General features: G+C 40.4%; 2 protein-coding genes across 2 annotated transcripts in view; one reads left to right on the top strand and one right to left on the bottom strand.

Moving 5' to 3' along the window:
- The window catches only part of ABHD12B (abhydrolase domain containing 12B), a 25,177-nt gene extending 5,588 nt beyond the window's left edge, over positions 1 to 19,589 (top strand). The window contains exons 3-13 of the mRNA XM_081829706.1: positions 162 to 303; positions 910 to 1,029; positions 2,996 to 3,026; positions 5,752 to 5,797; positions 5,902 to 6,031; positions 6,463 to 6,500; positions 8,622 to 8,701; positions 16,972 to 17,054; positions 18,173 to 18,251; positions 18,879 to 18,997; positions 19,118 to 19,589. Coding sequence (XP_081685832.1) covers positions 162 to 303; positions 910 to 1,029; positions 2,996 to 3,026; positions 5,752 to 5,797; positions 5,902 to 6,031; positions 6,463 to 6,500; positions 8,622 to 8,701; positions 16,972 to 17,054; positions 18,173 to 18,251; positions 18,879 to 18,997; positions 19,118 to 19,145 — 896 coding nt within the window. The 3' untranslated portion in view covers positions 19,146 to 19,589. The remainder of the gene's footprint in view (positions 1 to 161; positions 304 to 909; positions 1,030 to 2,995; positions 3,027 to 5,751; positions 5,798 to 5,901; positions 6,032 to 6,462; positions 6,501 to 8,621; positions 8,702 to 16,971; positions 17,055 to 18,172; positions 18,252 to 18,878; positions 18,998 to 19,117) is intronic.
- The window catches only part of PYGL (glycogen phosphorylase L), a 90,389-nt gene that overhangs the window by 29,607 nt on the left and 41,186 nt on the right, over positions 1 to 19,596 (bottom strand). The gene's annotated exons all lie outside the window — the stretch shown is intronic.

Raw genomic sequence — 19,596 nt, 5'->3', positions numbered from 1 at the left:
TTTTATATTTCCTCTCCCTGACTTTAAACATGTGATCATAGAATGTTTAGGAACCAATATGAGTTCACATAACTTCTTCCTAATCTGCACAGTACAATTCAGCTAACAGTGTTGGAATTTGAAAATCTTTTTATTCGTTGCTCTTGCCCTGGCTTATCTAGCTGGCAAGGATGCCAGTCCTCTCAGTCCAGAGGCCCTGGGCTTTGATGTCAGACTTTCTGCCCCTAAAGGGTTGAGAAGCCTGAAGATTTATTATTACGTGGCCAGTTCTCCAAGTCTCCTTGTGACATGTCATATGGAAGTGTTTGTATCTTCAGGGCTCACTCACTGGTTTAACAGGTGGAGGGACTGGAGCTTGGGCAGGTGTTTAACTCCACAAGGTCACTGGTTTCTTGAGTAGAATAGCTTAGGTTCATATTTAAGTTTTTTTCTCCCATCTAAACTGCTCTCTCTTTAAATTCTTTCAATTTGTTTCTTCAGCTAAACCAATAGCAGGTGGCAAATACCTATTGCCTTTTACTTGTTTCCATCCAACGGACTGCATTTCAATGGACTGCACCTAAGAATTGCAGTCCTGCAAGATTAGTGGATGTAGGAGTCAGAAGGACTAGAACAGTCAGTGGTTAAAAGGGATTGTTTCTGTGCATGGGGGAGGGGGGTAGAGAAGTAGTGCTTGTCACTGTAAGATGTTTGTGGTATTATACTTTAATTTTTACCACGTGCATATATTACTCAGATAGAAATTTATATATATATATATACACACACACATACATATAAATATGTAATGGATATTTATACATATATAAACCTATAAATATACGTCTTTGACCTGAGGAGGGTTTCAGACTTTGGCAAGGAAAGTGAATTCTCTCTGTACGTTTGTTAAAATGTTTCCTTGCTCTTCAGGCACACGGTTCCCAGCTGCCGGGGGGAAGATGCTAAAGAGAAGGACCATGGCTGGTATGAAGCAGCCCTTCATGACGGCAACCCAATTATTGTTTATCTTCACGGCAGCGCAGAACACAGGTCAGTGCCTTCGCTTGGATTTTTCTGTTGTTGTTTAAAAAGAGAGGGAGCCTTTCAGCCTGGGGTGGGGGGCGGGGGCGGGGGAAGGAAAGGCAGAGCTTTCCAGAGTTTTCGACTCTGTAAGTGTGCCTTCACATATATATTTTTTTCCTTTGTTGAAATTTGAGGGTGTTCCGGCAATAGGCTTCTCTTAAAAAAAATTCTATATATTCTGTATGTAGACTCATGTGGATCTTTAACTGAAAGGGAGACAAACTTCCAAAATTTGGTTATTGATTTCCAAGAAGTCAGTGGTTCCTTTACTCCCAAAGAGTGCCTGAAATGCTGAACTGAGCCCATGGATGACAGGAAAGGGGACAGGCCTGAGATATGGGGAGAAGGAAGAGCAATTTCCTTATCGGTGGTCCTCTCACAGAAGTACGTGGGGATTCCTTGATTTAGCATGAGTCCTACTAATCAAATGTATGGACTCCTTATGAGAGATCATCTGGAAGTCTGACCGTCCTTACTGGGGACCATCTGAGTGATTCTACTCTAGAAACCGGATGCCTCAGCCCACTCTCTGTTGTCCAACCTTGCTTTGCCACAAAGAATGCCTCCCTGAAATCCTGAGCCCCTTTGATGTGCTGCCAGGGGTTCCCAGTGGGCCTGTCGTTAGGGTGGGTGATGATCATCAGCTGAGACTGCAGCGCTTCGGGCTGGGGAAGGGGCGCTGTGCCTCAGGGACCCACAGATTCAGCTCTGTGTCTGGAGGGACGTTGCAAACTAAGTGACGAGCTCTGGAATCTGCCCCTTGGCTCCCTTGCCTATGTCTCTTTTCCTCACTGTCTTTTTCTGTGTTGATGGCTTTCTCAAGGCTTGCCTTTGCACTAGGGGCTTTCTGAAGGTGTCCATTTTAGAGTGACAATGATGGAGATTCCCCATGAAATTCAACCTTTTTCAACATTGTTGAACATTGTTCTGATTGTGCAAACTTGGGCATGGTGTTACAGTGTATGTATTTAAAGGATCATTCGGCCCACCCATTCATGTCTGTCCCCCTTTGTGGATCTGCTATGACCCCAGATTTACTGGCTCTGGGGTCAGCCCCAGCTTCCTCCTGTCCCCTGCCAAAACTCTTAGCTGGCTATCAGCAGTATTGAGCCAAAAGGAGGCCAAATGGGAGGTTATAGGAGCCTTGTTGAGAACAGTGCTTCCAGACTTGGGACCCAGAGAAACCCCAGAGGGTCCATGAACCTCCTACCAAAATTGTACTAAAAATGTCAAGTGTGGATACATTTATCTGGGAAATGGGTCCATAGCTTTAATCATATGTTCGAAGGGCTTCATGACCCACTAAAGCTTAAGACACTTGGCTCTAAGACAAAATTCAAATGGTTTTCAAAAGAATCCTCTGCCTTTTCAATCATCCTTGTCTCTCCTTTATTAGCATGGTTAATAGAGAGTAGATGATATGGTTATTTTGGGAAAAAGCCTTTCTTGTACCTCCAGTACTGTGAGTTTCCCTCACTTCATCTTGTATTTAATGGCAGAGTGAACCGGGTACAGGCAGGTCTTGGTTTAGTGAACATGACTGTATCATCCTTTGTTCTGAAAAAACACTTTCTGGAGCTGATTTTCCTTTAGCTTCTAAAAGTATTCTTAGAAATTAGTTTTGCTGTGTAGCAGTGAGAGGAGGTGGATTATCAGTAATTCATCACATGCCTCTGTTGAGAAGCACTAACCATCTGGGCATCCAGGGCTCATGCAGAGGAATGCAAGAGCAGTGGGGAGCCATCCATCACTCCCCCTGACACATCCAAGCGGGCTATGACACCAAAAACCATTTCCCTTTCTCCCAGTTATTTATTTCTCTAACCTGAAAAACAAAGCCATGAGATCAGATGCTAGAAGCATGATAGTGATTTTTATTGAATTTGTCATTGTAATTCCTAATTCTTGCTCTTTGTTTTAACCTCTTCCACAGGGCAGCTCCTCACAGACTTGAGCTAGTAAAGGTATGTCTGAAGGGGCCTCAAGGTACCAGTTTTATGTCTCTGTTTTTTCTCTTCTGGGCTACAGCCCTAGATCTTCCTCAGCCCTCAGCATGGGTATCTACTGAGAGCTCCCAAGGGTGGGTTTGGCGTCTGGGACTCAAAGTCCCACACGTGGATTTCTCTTCCTGCAGTGACCACAGGGCTTCAAAACAGAAGCGAACATGCCTGACTCCCAAAACATTTTCATAAATACATTGCCTTCATCACCAGGTGGAGTTCAAGACCCTCTTTATCCGCTTTTTCTGAGGGCTGGGGGGGAAAGGTTGTGAGGGTATATTAAATGTGAAAGTTACTCCCGTGAGAAACAGCCTTTTCTTGTGGTAGAGGATAAATACATAGAACGTCTGCTGTTAGAGTCCTTCAGGCTCTGGCTTCAGCCCCACAGAAAGTTTTGCGTGTGGGATGGCGGCCACACTCCCCTTCTCGCCAGCCTGCTACAGGACTGCAGTTTGCTGGGGCGGCCCCTGCGTGGACGGGAGATGCAGCCGCGGCTGACTCACAGCTGGTAGGGCAGCTGTCTGTCTTCTCCCACACCCCAGTTTGGCAATCTCTCCCTCAGGTGACCAGGCTGCTTGTCCAATTTTTGACCACAGGACCTGCTGTCGCCTCCCACAGACCAGCTCCCACCTCAGAGCCCTTCCCTGGTGTAACAGCCTGAGTGGGGCCCCGCACCCTGCCAGGCCCGGGAGGGCCAGCACCTCCTTCGTCCTCCCTCCCTTGTTCAGACAGGAAGCCCCTCTCCAGTCGGCTCCTCCCTTTCCTCACGGCCTTCTCGGAGCCGACTCTGGTGGGTGGTGGGCTGGATGCTGTTCTGCCTGGGATGATAATGTCTATTAATTTTTAGGTTTGCTTTCCACCCTGCTCCTCACTCTCTGCACTTCCTACGTGGGATGGTGGTGAGGCTGATGTCCGTGAGAACATGCGTTTTTGTTTTGTTTTTTTCCTCTCCCACCCTCGGCAAAGCTGAATTATAGCCCCTGTGTGCACAGAAAGGAAAAGAATCATAGGTGTAGGTGTGAAAAGGAGCCAGGTCATCCTTGTGGTAGTTGGCATGGGAAGGGCAGGTATGATAAGGCTTCTTCCTCCAGGCAGATTCTGGATACGTGCCATAGTCATCATCTCGCAGCCTGACCGGACTTCCTCAGGCCTTTGTTCTCTTCTTTGGAGGGGTGATTTCCCTTAAAAACTAAGTCTTTGCTATTACGTTGTCCTTCCTCCCCTTCTTCTTTCCTTTCTTCCTCCACATCCTCTCTGTTTCTCGTTCATTCCATTTATTCATCACTTCAGTCGTCCAGTACAGCTGTTTTCATTAATTTGCAATCCCACCTTGTCGTCTTTATTTATGTAAAGTTTTTATGTGATTATGATTATATCTATATGTAATTTTATGTTGTTGTTCTTTTACTTAATGCTATGTTATGTACATACTATGTTGTAAACATTCTTCCATGGTTTTCCGTAGTTACCATAGTTACAGATTTAAAAGGTGATCCTTCTCCATTATATTTGTAGACAATTGTTTATTTAACTATTCCACTGTTGCTAGATACAAGTCCCCCCACCCCCAAAATAATTTCAATAATGTTGCTAGAGAAAACCTGAAGCATTGAGTTTATTCTTTTTTTGGACTTTTTCCCTAGAGATAAATTCTTAGGAGTCAGATCTGTTCTCGGGTTGTTTCACCAAGTGGTCCTTCTGTCCACAGCACCACAAACGATGCACAGACATTCCCACCTCCCGGGGTGCTTAACTATTCTGTGTCCTGGATCACTGTTTTGGAGGCAGTGTCGTTTAAATAGATATTAAAAAGTTTCCTTTAGTTCCTCAGTATTAGTTGAATTTGTATTGAAAGATTTCTGGTGAGACTCAGCTCCCCACGTCCGTGCTGTGGCAGGGGGAGCGCGGTGTTCAGACAGAAACAGACCCACGGGTGAGTCTTGGTTCTCCCTCTAGCTATCTGGGTGACCACGAACGAGTTACTTAAACCCTCAGGACTCAATTTCTCTATCTATAAAACGGGGATAATACCTACCTTTAGGGACTATTGTGAGGATTAAATAAAGTTTTAAAGGTATCTGCACAGTGCATTTTTGTCCCCTTTTCTCTCTTCGTCTGTCATTGTAATTCACTTGGTTTGAAATGATGCTGTCGTATTCCTTCCTTATTTATCCACATGGGGCGTGGCAGTGGTTTCATATAATTGAGTGATCTCTTTTTGATTGATATTAACTCTTTATCTGTCCACATTTAGTATAAATATCTTCCCATTATTTGACTGCCTCTACTACAACTCTGTGTAGACCTTCTGTTCTCAAGGGAATTCTTAAAATGGACATTGACTTTGTACCAAGGTACTTCAGTACTTTCATCTCATGTCACCTTCCAACAGTCCTGAAGGTGCTACTATTGTTTTTCACTTTTCAGAATCCTGTTTACATCTGAATAGTCAGATGTTGGGTGGCTCAAGGTCACACAGCCAGGGTGTGGCCAGGCTCTCTGACCTGCTCTGCCTCCTGCCTCCCTTCTTTCCCCTTGAGTCTGACCTTCTCGTGTTTGAGGTCAAACAGCAGATTCCATCTATTGCCTGCGTAGGAAACCATCACAATGAGGATTATGCAAGTGTTGAGGAGGTTACACCACCTTTTCGGTTTACAATTAAGACGATAACCTCTCCTTTGTCATCTAGGTGCTGAGCGATGGTGGCTTTCATGTTCTGTCTGTGGACTACAGAGGTATGTTAAGAGCAGTAGGTAAAGACTTTTCAGTAAGCAGGAGGGCTCTTGATGGCCCTCATTTTGGAGGTAGTGATGCTGTGCCCGCCTTTCCTTACCACCAGGGTACGGGGACTCCACGGGTGAGCCCACGGAGGAGGGGCTGACCACAGATGCTGTTTGTGTCTATGAGTGGACCAAGGCGAGAAGCGGCACCACGCCTGTGTGTCTCTGGGGCCACTCTCTGGGTACAGGGTAAGTGGAGTCTGAAGATGGCTTCTTGGGGGAGGGCAGCGCTTGGGGCTTTAGGGTCATCAGAGGCAGTGATGAGCGGAGGAGGGAACACTGAGCTAGGAGGCGGAGCTCTGGTTTCCCTCACATCCCACATGTGGTTAGAGCCGGTACCATCTCAGCGAGCCGGTCGTAATGCAAGGGAGGGTGAGGGTGTAGCTCTGTGGTTATCTAGGACACTGAAGCCCATTCCAATACTCCTTGAGAGTATTAAAGGAACGGATTCTTGATTTGGGGCCAGTGGAACCCCTTGAAGTCCTATGCAAAGTTGTACGTCTGGTCCTACCAGAGGGCCCCAGCGCTTTCATCAGATGCTCATATCAGATGTTGCATTTTGTACTGTTTACCTGTTAAGTCCCTGCTTTACATATGTACTAATTTTCATTGCTTTACAGAGTTGCAACAAATGCTGCAAAAGCACTAGAAGAGAAAGGTACTGTAAAATGCCTCCGTGTGGCATGTCTTGGCTCGCGGTGGGGAAGTAAAGAGAGCCTGCGGACCGTTGTGCACACTCTGAACACAGAGATACCTAAGGCCCCCTGACCTCAGACAGCCTCTGATCGTGTAATAAACTTTCTTTTTTCTGTTTAATATAAAACAACAGTTGCCTTTCAAGGCCACGAAGTTAAAAATAAATACTCAGGAAGAGTTAAAATTCCCCTTGAAAAAGCCCTTCTCGTGAAGTAAATGTTCCTGCGGAGTAATTTGGATTATGGCAGAGGAAAACATCCTTTATGAAGTAACAAGCAGGACTTGCTTTCAGCCGCCCGTCTTCCATGACATTTATGTCCGTGTTTCCCAAAGTGTTCTGAGCGTTGCCTGTCTCAGGTTCCCTAGAGGTGCTTGTTATAAACACAGGTTTCCTGGATCCTAGCTGTTTTCATGAATTAGCATCTCTGTGAATAGGACAAGGTGATAGTGATGTACATGAAAAGCTTGTCATCTCTTGAGTTGTATCTTAAGCTTGTCAATACTGGTCAGGGTGAGTTATGTGAACATGTTAAAGCAAGTCACATGCTATCCACAGTCTTAATTAATTATGGAAATAAAGCAGACATTATTTCTTGCTCCTCTAAGCTCTCATAGCTCTCTGTGCACACTTCCTGCACAGTGTTGACAAGTATTATTTGACCTAAATTCCCACATAAATGAGTACTTCACTTCTTGGATAATGCATTGACCTTAGGACACTTTAATTCCATTTACATCCCTGACTTTGAACTCTTGCTATCATGTATTTTAATTTTCTCTATATTATATACTCCATAAAACATTATTGCTTTTATATTATAAAGTCAATATCTAGATTTACCCTTTTCTTTGCTTTTTATTACTTCTTGCATTTCTGTGCTTCCATTTGGGATATTTGTTCTGCCTATCTGTGGTGAAGAATTTCCTCAGTTTTGGCCTGAAAATATCTTTTTTTTTTTTTTTTTAAACAATTTGGCAATTTCTTTTTTTTTTAAAGATTTTATTTATTTATTTGACAGAGAGAGACACAGCGAGAGAGGGAACACAAGCAGGGGGAGTGGGAGAGGGAGAAGCTGGCTTTCCGCTGAGCAGAGAGCCCGACGCGGGGCTCGATCCCAGGACTCTGGGATCATGACCTGAGCCGAAGGCAGACGCTTAACGACTGAGCCACCCAGGCGCCCCGGCCTGAAAATATCTTTATTTTACGTTCGTTTTTGAAGGATATTTTCATTGGGCATAGAATTCTTGGTTGGTAGTTATTTTCTTTCAACACTTTGAAGACGTTGTTCATTTTGTTCTGGCTTTCACTGTTCCATTGGGAAGTCAGCTTCCAGTCGTCCTGCTGCTCCTTTGAAGATAATTACTTTTTCTTCTGGCTATTTTTGAGATTTTCTTTTTGTCTTTGTTTTTCAGCATTTTTACTGTGATTTTCCTAGGTGTGGCTTTCTTAGTAGTTATCCTGCTTGGGGTTCATAGTACCATAATAACTCTAGCTTGATATTCATGCATCTTGGAAAATTGGTCATTTACCTTCAAATATTGTGCCTACCCCATTTTTCATCTTCTCTCCCCCAGGACTATAATTATATGTATTTTTTTTAGGTCTGTTCCCATGTCCTGTATGTCTCCAATGTTGTTTCCTGGGTTTTCCAGACATTTTTCTCCTTGTGCTTTAGTTTAAATATTTTCTTTTGACATATTACACAGTTCACTACGTAATATCAAATTTTATTAAATATTAAAATTTTAACAAGTATTTTACTATAGTACAATTGATTATTTACAAGTTATTTTAAAGTCCATATAGAATAATGCCAATATCTAGATCTTTGTTGATCTATTTCCAATCATGTGCATAGAAATCTCTTGGGGTGGGGGTGCCCATTAAAAATGCACTCCCCCCCGCCCCTGAGATTCTGACTGATTCAAGTCTAGTGTGGAGTCCAGGAATTTGCATTATTAACAAGCTTCACAAATAACTTTGGTTCAGGTAGTTCATGTACAGGACCTTGAGGACTCCTTATTTAGGAAAGGTAGTATTTAAATATGATAGCCGAGTTATTTCTTTTTTATTATTTTCAAGGATTCCCAGTTGACGCTATTATCCTGGAGGCTCCATTTACCAACATATGGGTTGCAAGTATTAATTATCCCTTGTTAAAGGTGAGTCTCTGAATCATCTTCATAAGATGTGAAAGTGTAGGCTGTTTCCACACACTTATGCTTATTAACCGTTTTCCTTTTCTTAACCAGTATTATATGTTTCTAAGTTATTCTAACCTGAGACAGGTCATTAGCCAGTTGCTATTGAAGAAGGGCACGATGGCTTTTGGATTTTGTAGTTCTTTTATTTCTTCTAATAGGTTGAGATAGTGGCTTATTAAGAGCCAGAGCTTTTTTCCCCCCTCTTCCTTTAACTGTAACTTTTATCATGTACTTTTAAAAATAGACTTGATTTAGTTTATTATTTTCCCCTTTTAAAGTGAAAACATGCCTCTCATACATCCTTTTTAACCCTATGATTATAAGCCATATATTTATCATTATTTTATGTTAAAAAAAAGGCTTTAGAGAATTCAAGGAAGCTGCCAAAGGGTTTTACACAGTATCCCAAGTAGAGAAGACAATCTTTCCAAGAAGATAAAGTTTAAAGAATTGGGCAACAAGATCTAGTTTTTTTTATCTGTTGTGCAGATTATCATAATTTCATCCCATGCCTAATGCTCAACTGCTTATAGACATACCATCATATAAATGTTAGCCAGTGAGCCAGAGAAAGAGATAGGATTCTCAGAGGGGATACACGACCCAAAATTTTAAATTGTTGATTAACGTTAGAAGGTATTTTAAGGGTACTTTAATACAACTGCCTACTTTGAGAATCTTTTTTTTTTAAATAATAAATCATCACAAAACTTTCTGAATTTGCTTAACTATTTCAGGAGAAGGTAGCTCATCACTTCCCAGGACAGCTAATTCACAGAACCACATAATCTAGAATAATGCCGTACTATAAACTCCATCTCAATACAGAAATCCCCTCAACAATAGAAAATACTGAGTGCTGAGTAATTTGAGATAATGAAACACTTTCAGTTGGTTTTAGACAATTAAGTATTCATTTTAAGATAGCCACTAATTGAGCATCTATTGTATTACTCTAAGTAATTACTAATAAATTCACTAACTTGTAGGAATAAATCAGGTACAATCCATGTACTTTTGTTCTAATTTTGAAATTTAACATAATAGGAAAATATATGACTTAACAAATAATTATGAACTGCACATCCATGTAACTAACATTTAAGTCCAGAAATTAGCATCACTAGCCCCCTAGAAGTCTCCTGCATGTCACTTCCCAATTCCAATAAGCCTCACCTTAGATGTAATCCTTAGACTGAGTTTTATGGTAATCATATCCATGCTTTCCTTTATAGTGTTACCATCCATGTGTGCATCTCTAAGCAATATAATTTTGTTTTTGAACTTTATATAATTAGTAGAATTATATAGGGTATATTCTATGTTTTTCAACCAACATATATTTGTGGGATTTTACACAAGAGGTATAGTTGTAGTTTGATCATTTTCATTGCTATATAGTATTTCATTGTATAAATATACAACAATTTATTGACCTATTGTTTATGGACATTTGAGTTGCCTTCCATTTGGGGTAATTAATAACACTGCTGTTATGAATGCTCTTGAACATGTATCCTGCAAACATGGTACATATTTCACAGGAGTATACCCTAGGAATGGAACTGCTGCATAGTAAGCTATGCATATGTTTAGCTTTAGTGATTAGAGTGCCTAACAGTTTTCCAAAGTGATTTAACCATTTTACTCTCCCACCTGTTGTGTATGAGAGTTCCAATTGCTTCACATCCTTACCCTCGTATGGATATCTCATTGTGGTTTCAATTTGTATTTCCCTTATGACTAATGAAGCTGGGCATTTTTTTCATGTTTATTAGTCATTTAGATATCTCTTGTGAGATACCTGTTCATGCTTTTGTCTTTTTTTATTTGTAGTTTTTCATAGGATGAGTCATTGGAAAACTATTTGTATTGCAAGTGTATTCTTTCATTTTGCCTTTTACTCCCTTAATGATATCTTATGATGAAGAACTAGTCCTAGATTTAATGTGGGCCAGTTTATCAATTATTTTTTCATGGTTAATATTTTTAAGAAAAGTGTCCTGTTTAATAAAACTCTGGGTACCAAAGATTATGAAGATACCCTTCTATGCTATCTTACAGAAATTGTTTTATCTTTTACATTTAGAGCTATAACCTACAGGTATGGATTTTTGTATGTAGGAGGTAGAAGTCCATATGGATATGCAGTTTTGGTCTAGTACCATTTACTAAACAAACCTTCCCTACCAATTCTGCAGTGCTAGTGTTTGAATATATCAGGGCTTAATGTATATGGGTCTGTTAGTAGATTCCCATTTCTTTCCCTTATCTATCTGTCCATTCTCATATGAATACTGCATCTCCTAATTACTATAGCTTTTTTTTTTAAAAGAGACATTGAGGCTGAATGGAGGGAGGGGCAGAGGGAGAGGGAGCCAGAGAGAGAGAGAGAGAGAGAGAATCCCAAGTAGGCTCCACACTCAGTGTGCAGCCCAAAGCGGGATTCCATCTCACTACCCAGAGATCACAACTTGAGCTGAAATCAAGAGTCAGATGCTCAACCGACTGAGCCACCCAGGCGCCCCTAATTACTGTAGCTTTATAATGTTTTTATATCTGTCTGTGTAAGTTCTTCAGCTTTGTTCTTCTTATTCAAGATTTGTCTTGACTATTCTTGATCTTTTGTATTTTGATGTATATTTTGGTATATACTCATCAATTTCTATAAAAAACTTCCCAGGATTTTGATTGGAATTGCATTAGGTCTATATATAATTTGGGGAAATTGATACCTTTTTAATATTGAATCTTCCAATTTATGAACATGGTATTTATAAGTTTATTTTGATTGATTAAGGTTTTCTTAATTTTAGTTTTAGGTCAGGTTCCCTTTTTTTTTTTTTTAAAGATTTTATTTATTTATTTGACAGAGAGAGAGGCACAGCGAGAGAGGGAACACAAGCAGGGGGAGTGGGAGAGGGAGAAGCAGGCTTCCCACCGAGCAGGGAGCCCGATGCGGGGCTCGATCCCAGGACCCTGGGACCACGACCCGAGCCGAAGGCAGACGCCTAAACGACTGAGCCACCCAGGCGCCCCTAGGTCAGGTTCTCCTATAAGCAGAGCCCATGGCAAGGACTTGATGTGCATGATTTACTGAGAGAGTGCTCTAAAGGCAAAACCTGCAAGGTCATTTGAATGAGGGTTGTAGGATAGGGATGGGGAAAGAGCAGAACAAGATGTGACTTCTGGTAAAGTGTAGCTTTGGCCTAATCCACATGGGACTAAGCTTTGAGTCAACTGTAGGGGGGTGGTGGTTGTTTCTGCCATCTGCAGGGTTAGAGAATAGTTTGAGGGAGGGTGACATAACTTTGACGGCAATGGCTTCTGTTGTCCAAAGCTAAGGAGAAGGGGGACAGCCAACATTTACAGCAAGAATTAATTTTATTAGTCTCTTCAAAGAACCAACTCAGACTTTGTTGATTATCTATATTGAATGCTTTCTGTTTTATTATCTGTTCTTACCTTTATTATTCCCTTTCTTCTATTTGCTTTAGATTCAACTTATTATTTAAAAAATTTCTAGAGATGGTACTTGGATAATTTATTTTCAGTATTGCCTCTTTTCTAATTTATGCACAAAGGCATACTCTACAGAAGCCACTCTTCAGATGGATCACGCAAGTTTTCAAATGCATTTTAATGATCATTTAGTTCAAAATATTTTATAATATTATGACTTCTTCGACCTATGGGTTATTTAAAAGTGTATTTTGTGATTTCTATACATTTGGGGATTTGATTATGTTTGCTATTGACTTCTAGCTTAATTCTACCATGATCTGAGATTTCTCTCTGTATGATTTCAGTTTTTTAAATTTGTTCAGACTTGCTTTATGTCCCAACATATGGTCAATTTTGGCATATGTTCCATATGCTTGGAATGAATATGTTCTGTTTTTGGTGCAGTGTTCTTATATATAATCAATTAGGTAAAGATTGTTAATCATGCTGTTCAATTCTTCTATATTTGCACTGATTTTTTGACTGGTTGTTTTATCAGTTACGCAGGGAAGAGTATTAAAATACCTTGCCATGATTGTGGAGTTGTTTATTTCTATCCTAGTTCTGTCAATTTTTGCTTTAGCTTTTTTGAGCATATGTTATACATGTGTAAAGCATACATTGAATAATAATGTAATTTTATATCTTCCGTGTAAATTGATCCTTTTTTCATTATGAAATATCTTTTGATTAATAATGCTTGACTTAAAGTCAGCTTTGTGCCTGATATTAATATATCTTTGTTTTGAATAGTGTTTGCATAATATATAATTTTCTATCCTTTGACTCTAAACTTTTCTGAATTCTTGTATTTAATGCATATCTCTTGTCAGCAGCATATAGTAGGGTTTTGTTTTCGTTTCCAACAAGCTTTCTCTATTAATTGCAGTAGTCTATTTAACTTAATGAAATTATGATATATTTAGGTTTAAATCTACTTTCTTTTTTCTTTTCTATTTGTGTCATCTGTTTCTATTTGTGTTCCTTTGCCTCTACTTTTTGCTTTCTCCTGACTTGCAAGTTGTGTCTCAAGGCGAAAAGTGGCCTCGAATGTCACTTTCACCTCTCTGACATTCCTTTCTCTCGGGGATCTAGACCATTCAAGATGCCTTGGCAAGTCTCTGACACCTTCACAGAAAGGTTTTTAAAATATTTTTTTCCAAAAAAAAAATATATATACATATATATATATATATATACACACACATATTCCAGCTTTTCTAGTTGTCTTGGGCAAAAGGTTTGGTTTGTAATGATTCTTCTATTATTAAAAGTGGGGAATCTTCCAGTATTTTTAAGTTTGGAATTTAATTTAAAATGTCATGAAATCTCAGTTTAATAGGTACCTTTATGGTTTAGAAGTAGAGGAGTCCTGTATTATCACCCTGTCTTTAAGAACCATAGCTCTGGTGTCAGACTTCCTGGGTTTGATTTCCAGGGCTGTCACTTATCAGCTGTATAACCTCAGATTAATTGCTTTTAATGCTCTAATCACCTCATCTATAAAATGGGGGTAATAAATAATCTATTCCAGATTACTGTGATAACTAAATATATTAGTATATGAAAAGCATCTATAATAGCACCTGGGACAGAGTAAGCACTGAATGGCCATTAACTTTTTATTACCAGTGGAGTGCCATAACCCTGAATGTTCCTGTTAAATAAGGAAGTGTAGGTGGTGTGAGACATACAAATATAGTGAAAGGCATGGGTCCTTACTCTCAAGAAGCTTCCTGTCCAGTTGAAGAGATAGGAAATTAATGGTGGATATAAAGTAATGGCAGGGATTTCCATTAAGTCACTTTGGAATCAATTTCATTTCTCAAAATAGGAAGGTAGCATGACACAGTGGAAAAAAGAGCATGGGCTATGGAGCCAGACAGATTTGGGTTCAAATTTGGCTTCTGCCACTAACCACTTATGATCTTAGAATACTATTTCCCTTCTCTGAGTTTTCCCATTTTTAAATAATGGGGTTGATACTGCCTACTGCCTAGGGTTGTTGAGAAGATTAGATTAAGTAAGATAATCATTGCAAAGTACCCAGCAGCTAGCGGGGACTCAACAAATACATGTTCCCTTTTCCCACTTTTTCTATTGCTAGGCAGACTAAGGTAAGTGCTAGGGTAGGACCCAGAACAGTAATTTCAGGGTAGGAAGAATTCAGGGAAGAGAAAGGTCTTGTGCATAGGTATGGTCAGTGAAGACTTACAGAGAGATAGGATCTAAGCTCCTTTCTTGAAGGTAAGGGAGAGCAGTTAGGAAACATAGAGAGGAGGCACAGTGTGAGCCAAGGCACATGGCTGGAGTGGGGCAACTATGTGCTATAAAATACCTGAGAGTCATACAAGGCTTCCATGAAAGATCTTGCACACTCATCATCCTTTTAAATCCTCGTAACAACTCTCTGAGTTTGGCATCATTGCCTCCACTTAGAGCTGAGGGGAATGGCGGCTCAGAGGCTTGCCCAATTGTCACACACCCTATAAGAAGAGGAAATGGGACTCAATCCTACATCTTCTAACTCTAGGCAGATGGATTGGAGGTGTGCAGCCTTTGGAATGAAAGACTGTGGCCAGATGTGGATGGGCTTGCAGCCAGGATGGGAGTTTCTTACTTTGTTTTTAAGTAGCTTGTGTGGTACTACGGAAGGTTTGTGACGGTACATTTCACATAACTAGTCTTTAAGGAATACTTATTTGATGGCATTCCAGAAGAGAGGAGGCAGGAAGACCAATTAGGAGCCCATCGCTGTGGTCTGGGCTGGAGGGGATGGTATGACCTCTGAGTCTCAAGGGGCACCTCTGGCTGATGAGGAATAATGGGGGTAGATTGACTTGGGCCTGCTTTCTTCTTACTCCTTTGGAATTTGAGATGAATTGCTGAAGGGCTTCTCTTATTGAATTTTCTTCAGAGGAGCCCTGATTCCAGGGGTGGCAGAATCAGGAGACAAAGACAAAAGAAAACAAAACAAGGAATCTTGCCCTTAGTTATGGGTAAGAGAAGGAAAAAGGAAAAGGGGCAGGAGAGGCAGTATTAGGATCTCCAGACTGCACCTGAATGCAAATCATCTGCCATGAGACCATGCAAAAAATGCAAGCCAGACAAACTCCCATGAAAACGTGAAAGCATCCTGGAAACAGTAGGCCTATGCCAAAATTGTGAAGCGGACATTTGTCTTTCCTGGACCCAGCCTCCCTATTCTGTGCTAATTTCCCTACAGTGACATGAACTACTTTTTGAAAGCAGGAAAACAAATTTTTAAGTTCATTCTATTTAGAAAGATACTATTCTCTGTATTACTACAGTTCATAGTGGAAGACTACAACAAATGATGTATTGTAGCAGCTGACTCTAATTTCTCCATATCATAAAGGGGCAGTGATACGTATAACCTAAAAACTGCTTCTACAACGAATAGAATTCTTTTCTTTCTAAACTGGCCCCAGCCTACCTGTGCTGTACCCAATTCCTTCCTTTGGCAATGTCCCATTTATTATGTAGCACTTTCCTCCCCACTCCCCTCTCAGGCACAACGGAGGAATACATATAATACTTTTCTGGTCTTTTCTCTTAGCAAATCTATTCCAAGGAATAAAATCCGAATGAAATTTAAGTCACACTAAGATGAACATGACAGATAATAGCTAATAGTGTATGTCAGGGATATTTGCACAGGAGATCCATTCCATCTTTAGTTAAGTCTTTATTCAAGTGTCTGTTAGGTACTGGGAACTTTCCTAGGTTCCAGGAATACTACAGGGAATAAAAAAGTTGTGGCCTGACTTCCTGTGAAGTGTATATACTTCCTGGGAAGACAGGCAGGAGATGAGTACACAATAAGCTGATTTTCAGGAGAAGTGCTGTGTGAGATAGGGAGTGACTGTCGGGTGTTGCGGGGGTCGGTAGGGAAAGCTTCCTTGAAGAGCTATCATCTGAGCTGAGACTTGCATGACAAGAAGCTGTCATGGGAAAATCTGGAGGTCTTGAGCTGAGGGAAAAGAAAGGCGAGGGCTCCGAAGTAGGTTTGAGCCTGATGTGTTCCAGGAGAAGGCAGCAGGGTGGACAGGGCTGGGCTCAGTGAGAGGACAGACAGGCAACAGCCAGATTCTGTGGGGCCTCAAAGGCCAAGGTGGTGCAAAAAGGATGAAAGAAGAAACAAATCACACATAATCCCCACCACCCAGAGATAATCACTGTTAACATTTTGTTGTTTTTGCTTCCTATCTTTCTTTAAAATACAAATAGCACCACTAACTCTTTTTCTTCACACTTGTGTAAAGGAGCAGTGATATGCATAATCTAAAAATTGCTTCTACAGTGAACATAATTAACTGGTCTAGTCACTGAACAGAATATTCTGATTAGTCAAAAATTTGATGCCAAAATATGGAAAGAGCCCAAATGTCCATCAACTGATGAATGAACGAAGAAGAGGTGGTGTGTGTGTGTGTGTGTGTGTGTGTGTGTGTGTGTGTGTGTATGGCTGAGTAATATTCCATTGTATATATATACCACCTTTTCTTTCTTCCTTTTTGTATTTTCCAATTTCCCTACAATGACATGACTTACTTTTAAAATCATGAGATTTGTTCTTAAAAAAGTTTATTATATGTAGAAAGTTGCTACTCTCTACATTAGTATAGTTCATGTAGGAAAACATAACAAATGACATAGATATAGGCCATGTTTTAATTTTTTTTTTCTTTTTTAAAAAATAGATTTACCGGAAACTTCCAGCATTTTTACGTGCACTTATGGATGCCCTGAGAAAAGACAAAATAGTCTTCCCTAATGATGAAAAGTAAGCTAATGATGAAAAGATGTCCATTATTTATCTATGCCATTCTGGAGGGTAACTATCATGTGACATACTGAACGGGTAGATGAGAATTCTTAGATGGGTACCAAACTTTGAGGTAATGTGTCCACAAATTTTTATTGTTTGATATTTTCCTCATGTCTAATTTGAAAACTTCACTAATTCAATACTTTCTCTGAAGTCATAAAGGGAGTTGTAGACTTAGGGTTTACAGGATCTTTTAAAGGTGCTCTGAGAAGGTCTAGCCTAATGTTCCTTGGGGATCCCTGACTTCTAGGCCTTATTCCCCATGTAACCAAAACCCACCCACCATTCAGCCTATTGACCCAACAGCAAGTCCAATGATCAGAATTTGGCAAGTTAGCCTCTCGCAGCTGGAGAATTTAAGAGTTCCTCCAATGGGCGGATGTTATCAGTACTTAATGTCGACACACTTGAGGGATCTAACCTTCTCAGGAGCAACAGTGAGTCATTGTGACGGGGTGGATGGGTATCAGAATTTAGGAAGTATTGTTTGAGAAAGTTATTAGAATAAGGAACAAGTCTTCTTCATGCTGTAGCCTCTCTGAATTACCAAGCTAGGAGGTTGACCGGGAAGCTGATTAAACCTCTTAATCGTGTGTCCATCTATACATTTATGGGGAAAAGTAAATAAATTGCTACAAAGAGTTCTCTTTAGTCCTGTGGTAGTTCTTGTTATTTTTGAATTTTGAGTTGTTTTGTTTCTTTTATATAGTCTTTTAGTTAAAATATCCCAGATATTATGAAATAAGGTAGAATAAGGGAAAAGATAAGGTTCTTTTAACTGTACAAATTCAGTATTTTTTCTTAATTATTTAAAAAAAATCACACAGAGATAAATTAATTAAATACCTAATTAAATTGTGTGAGTAAATAGAAGAGAGAGAATCTTGCCTGGAAGGGAAAACAGTGACTATATGAAGTTTATTACATATGAAGTTGTCATTCCTGGGAAGGAAGGGAAGAGAGATCTTGTATTTTGAGGCAAATCTCATGTTTTGCTAAAGCTTTAACTTAGAAGAAGAGAAATCCCAACATATAATTTTTGAACTGAATGCTTTTCTTCCACTTGTCCCTAGTGTTAAATTCCTGTCTTCTGCCCTTCTCATCATACACGGTGAGGACGACAGCACGGTGCCTTTGGAGTTTGGAAAAAAGGTAAACTAAGAGCTCAGTGCTGACTGAAACATACCATACTTCCATCACCATTTTCTCGTCTAGCCAGACTTTGAGATTAGAGCCTACAGGAGGGTCTCTGACGTTATAAGGGTTCTCTACGTCCCCAAATAGCCATGCTGCCTGGTGTACACAGTATGCATCAGTGTACTATGCTGTGTAGCCTGAACGAGTGTTTGTGGTGGATCCTGGTTCCTCGTCGGCAAGTGTACGTGTGGATCTGCAAGTATAGAGAAGATCCCAGGCTGCTGGGGGAATCTCCATGTAGTCTCTCCCAGAGTGGCTCCAAAAATGGGATGCAGTTTCTTTTCTTTTAGACAAATACAGTGGGTCCATCGCAGTTCCTGTCCCCTTGCAGGGAGGGTGTTGGCAGGAGAAGGATGAGGTTCTGTCAGCGTTCTGTGTTAGCTGTGCAGTTTTTAGTTCCTTAGTTGTAGAGACAGCCAACACCGGGGGGGTTGGGAATGGGTGGTAGGGAGTCCCTTATCTCTGACTTAATGGGACTCACTCCCCAAGTTGACTGTTTCTGTACTGTTTAGGAAAATTAAACTAGAAAAACACCATCTTTGATGGTCAGCCTTTGAGTCTCGGTCTTTCTGTCCCGCACAGCTCTATGAAATTGCACACAATGCGTATAGGAACAAAGAGAGGGTCAAGATGGTGACCTTTCCCCCTGGTTTCCAACACAACTTCCTCTGTAGAAGCCCTACACTAATAAACACTGTGAGGTAAGAGTTGCTTTGCTAAATGTGATTATCCTTCTCTTAAAGGCAGTTAGGGCTGCTCTGGCTTACTTAGACTGGGAAGTGGAAAAAGCATGTGAGCTGACCTAGGTCCTTTTTTTGCAGAGATTTCCTGAGCGAGCAGTGGGCATGAGGTCTGAGAGTAACAGAAATCTGCAGTGAAGACTTGGTCCAGACACCACCCATGATGCATATTTTTCATGTAAAATCGTACTGGGCTGCTGGGATGAGCTGAAGTCACTGACATCTCTACAATTCACTTGCCATTTTAGTAAGGGAAAGCAGGGATGTTGGGCATTATTGAAAGTTGTCATTTAGCTTGTCATAGTCTACTTTATGGAACAAACTGAAACCTCATTGTAGAGTATCAGAATTTGGTAAAATTTGGATCCCATCTAAAAATGTGTAGTTACCAAACATGCTGGGGATATCTGTGAATAAGGTGGTCTTTGGTTGGGACTTAACAGTATAAGAAAGGTACTCTAATGTAGTTAAGTAATTTGTGTTTTAGTTTAGTTAATTTAAATGGCATTAAAAAGTTCCCAGTATTTTCTAGCTTTTTGAATAGCCCTGGAGAAAGTCCT

The sequence above is a fragment of the Leptonychotes weddellii genome, chromosome 9, assembly GCF_054177405.1.
Source record: "Leptonychotes weddellii isolate Sample4059 chromosome 9, ASM5417740v2, whole genome shotgun sequence".
NCBI lineage: Eukaryota > Metazoa > Chordata > Mammalia > Carnivora > Phocidae > Leptonychotes > Leptonychotes weddellii.
The sequence above is the reverse complement of the archived record's forward strand: the minus strand, read 5'-3'. Positions and strand labels throughout refer to the sequence as shown.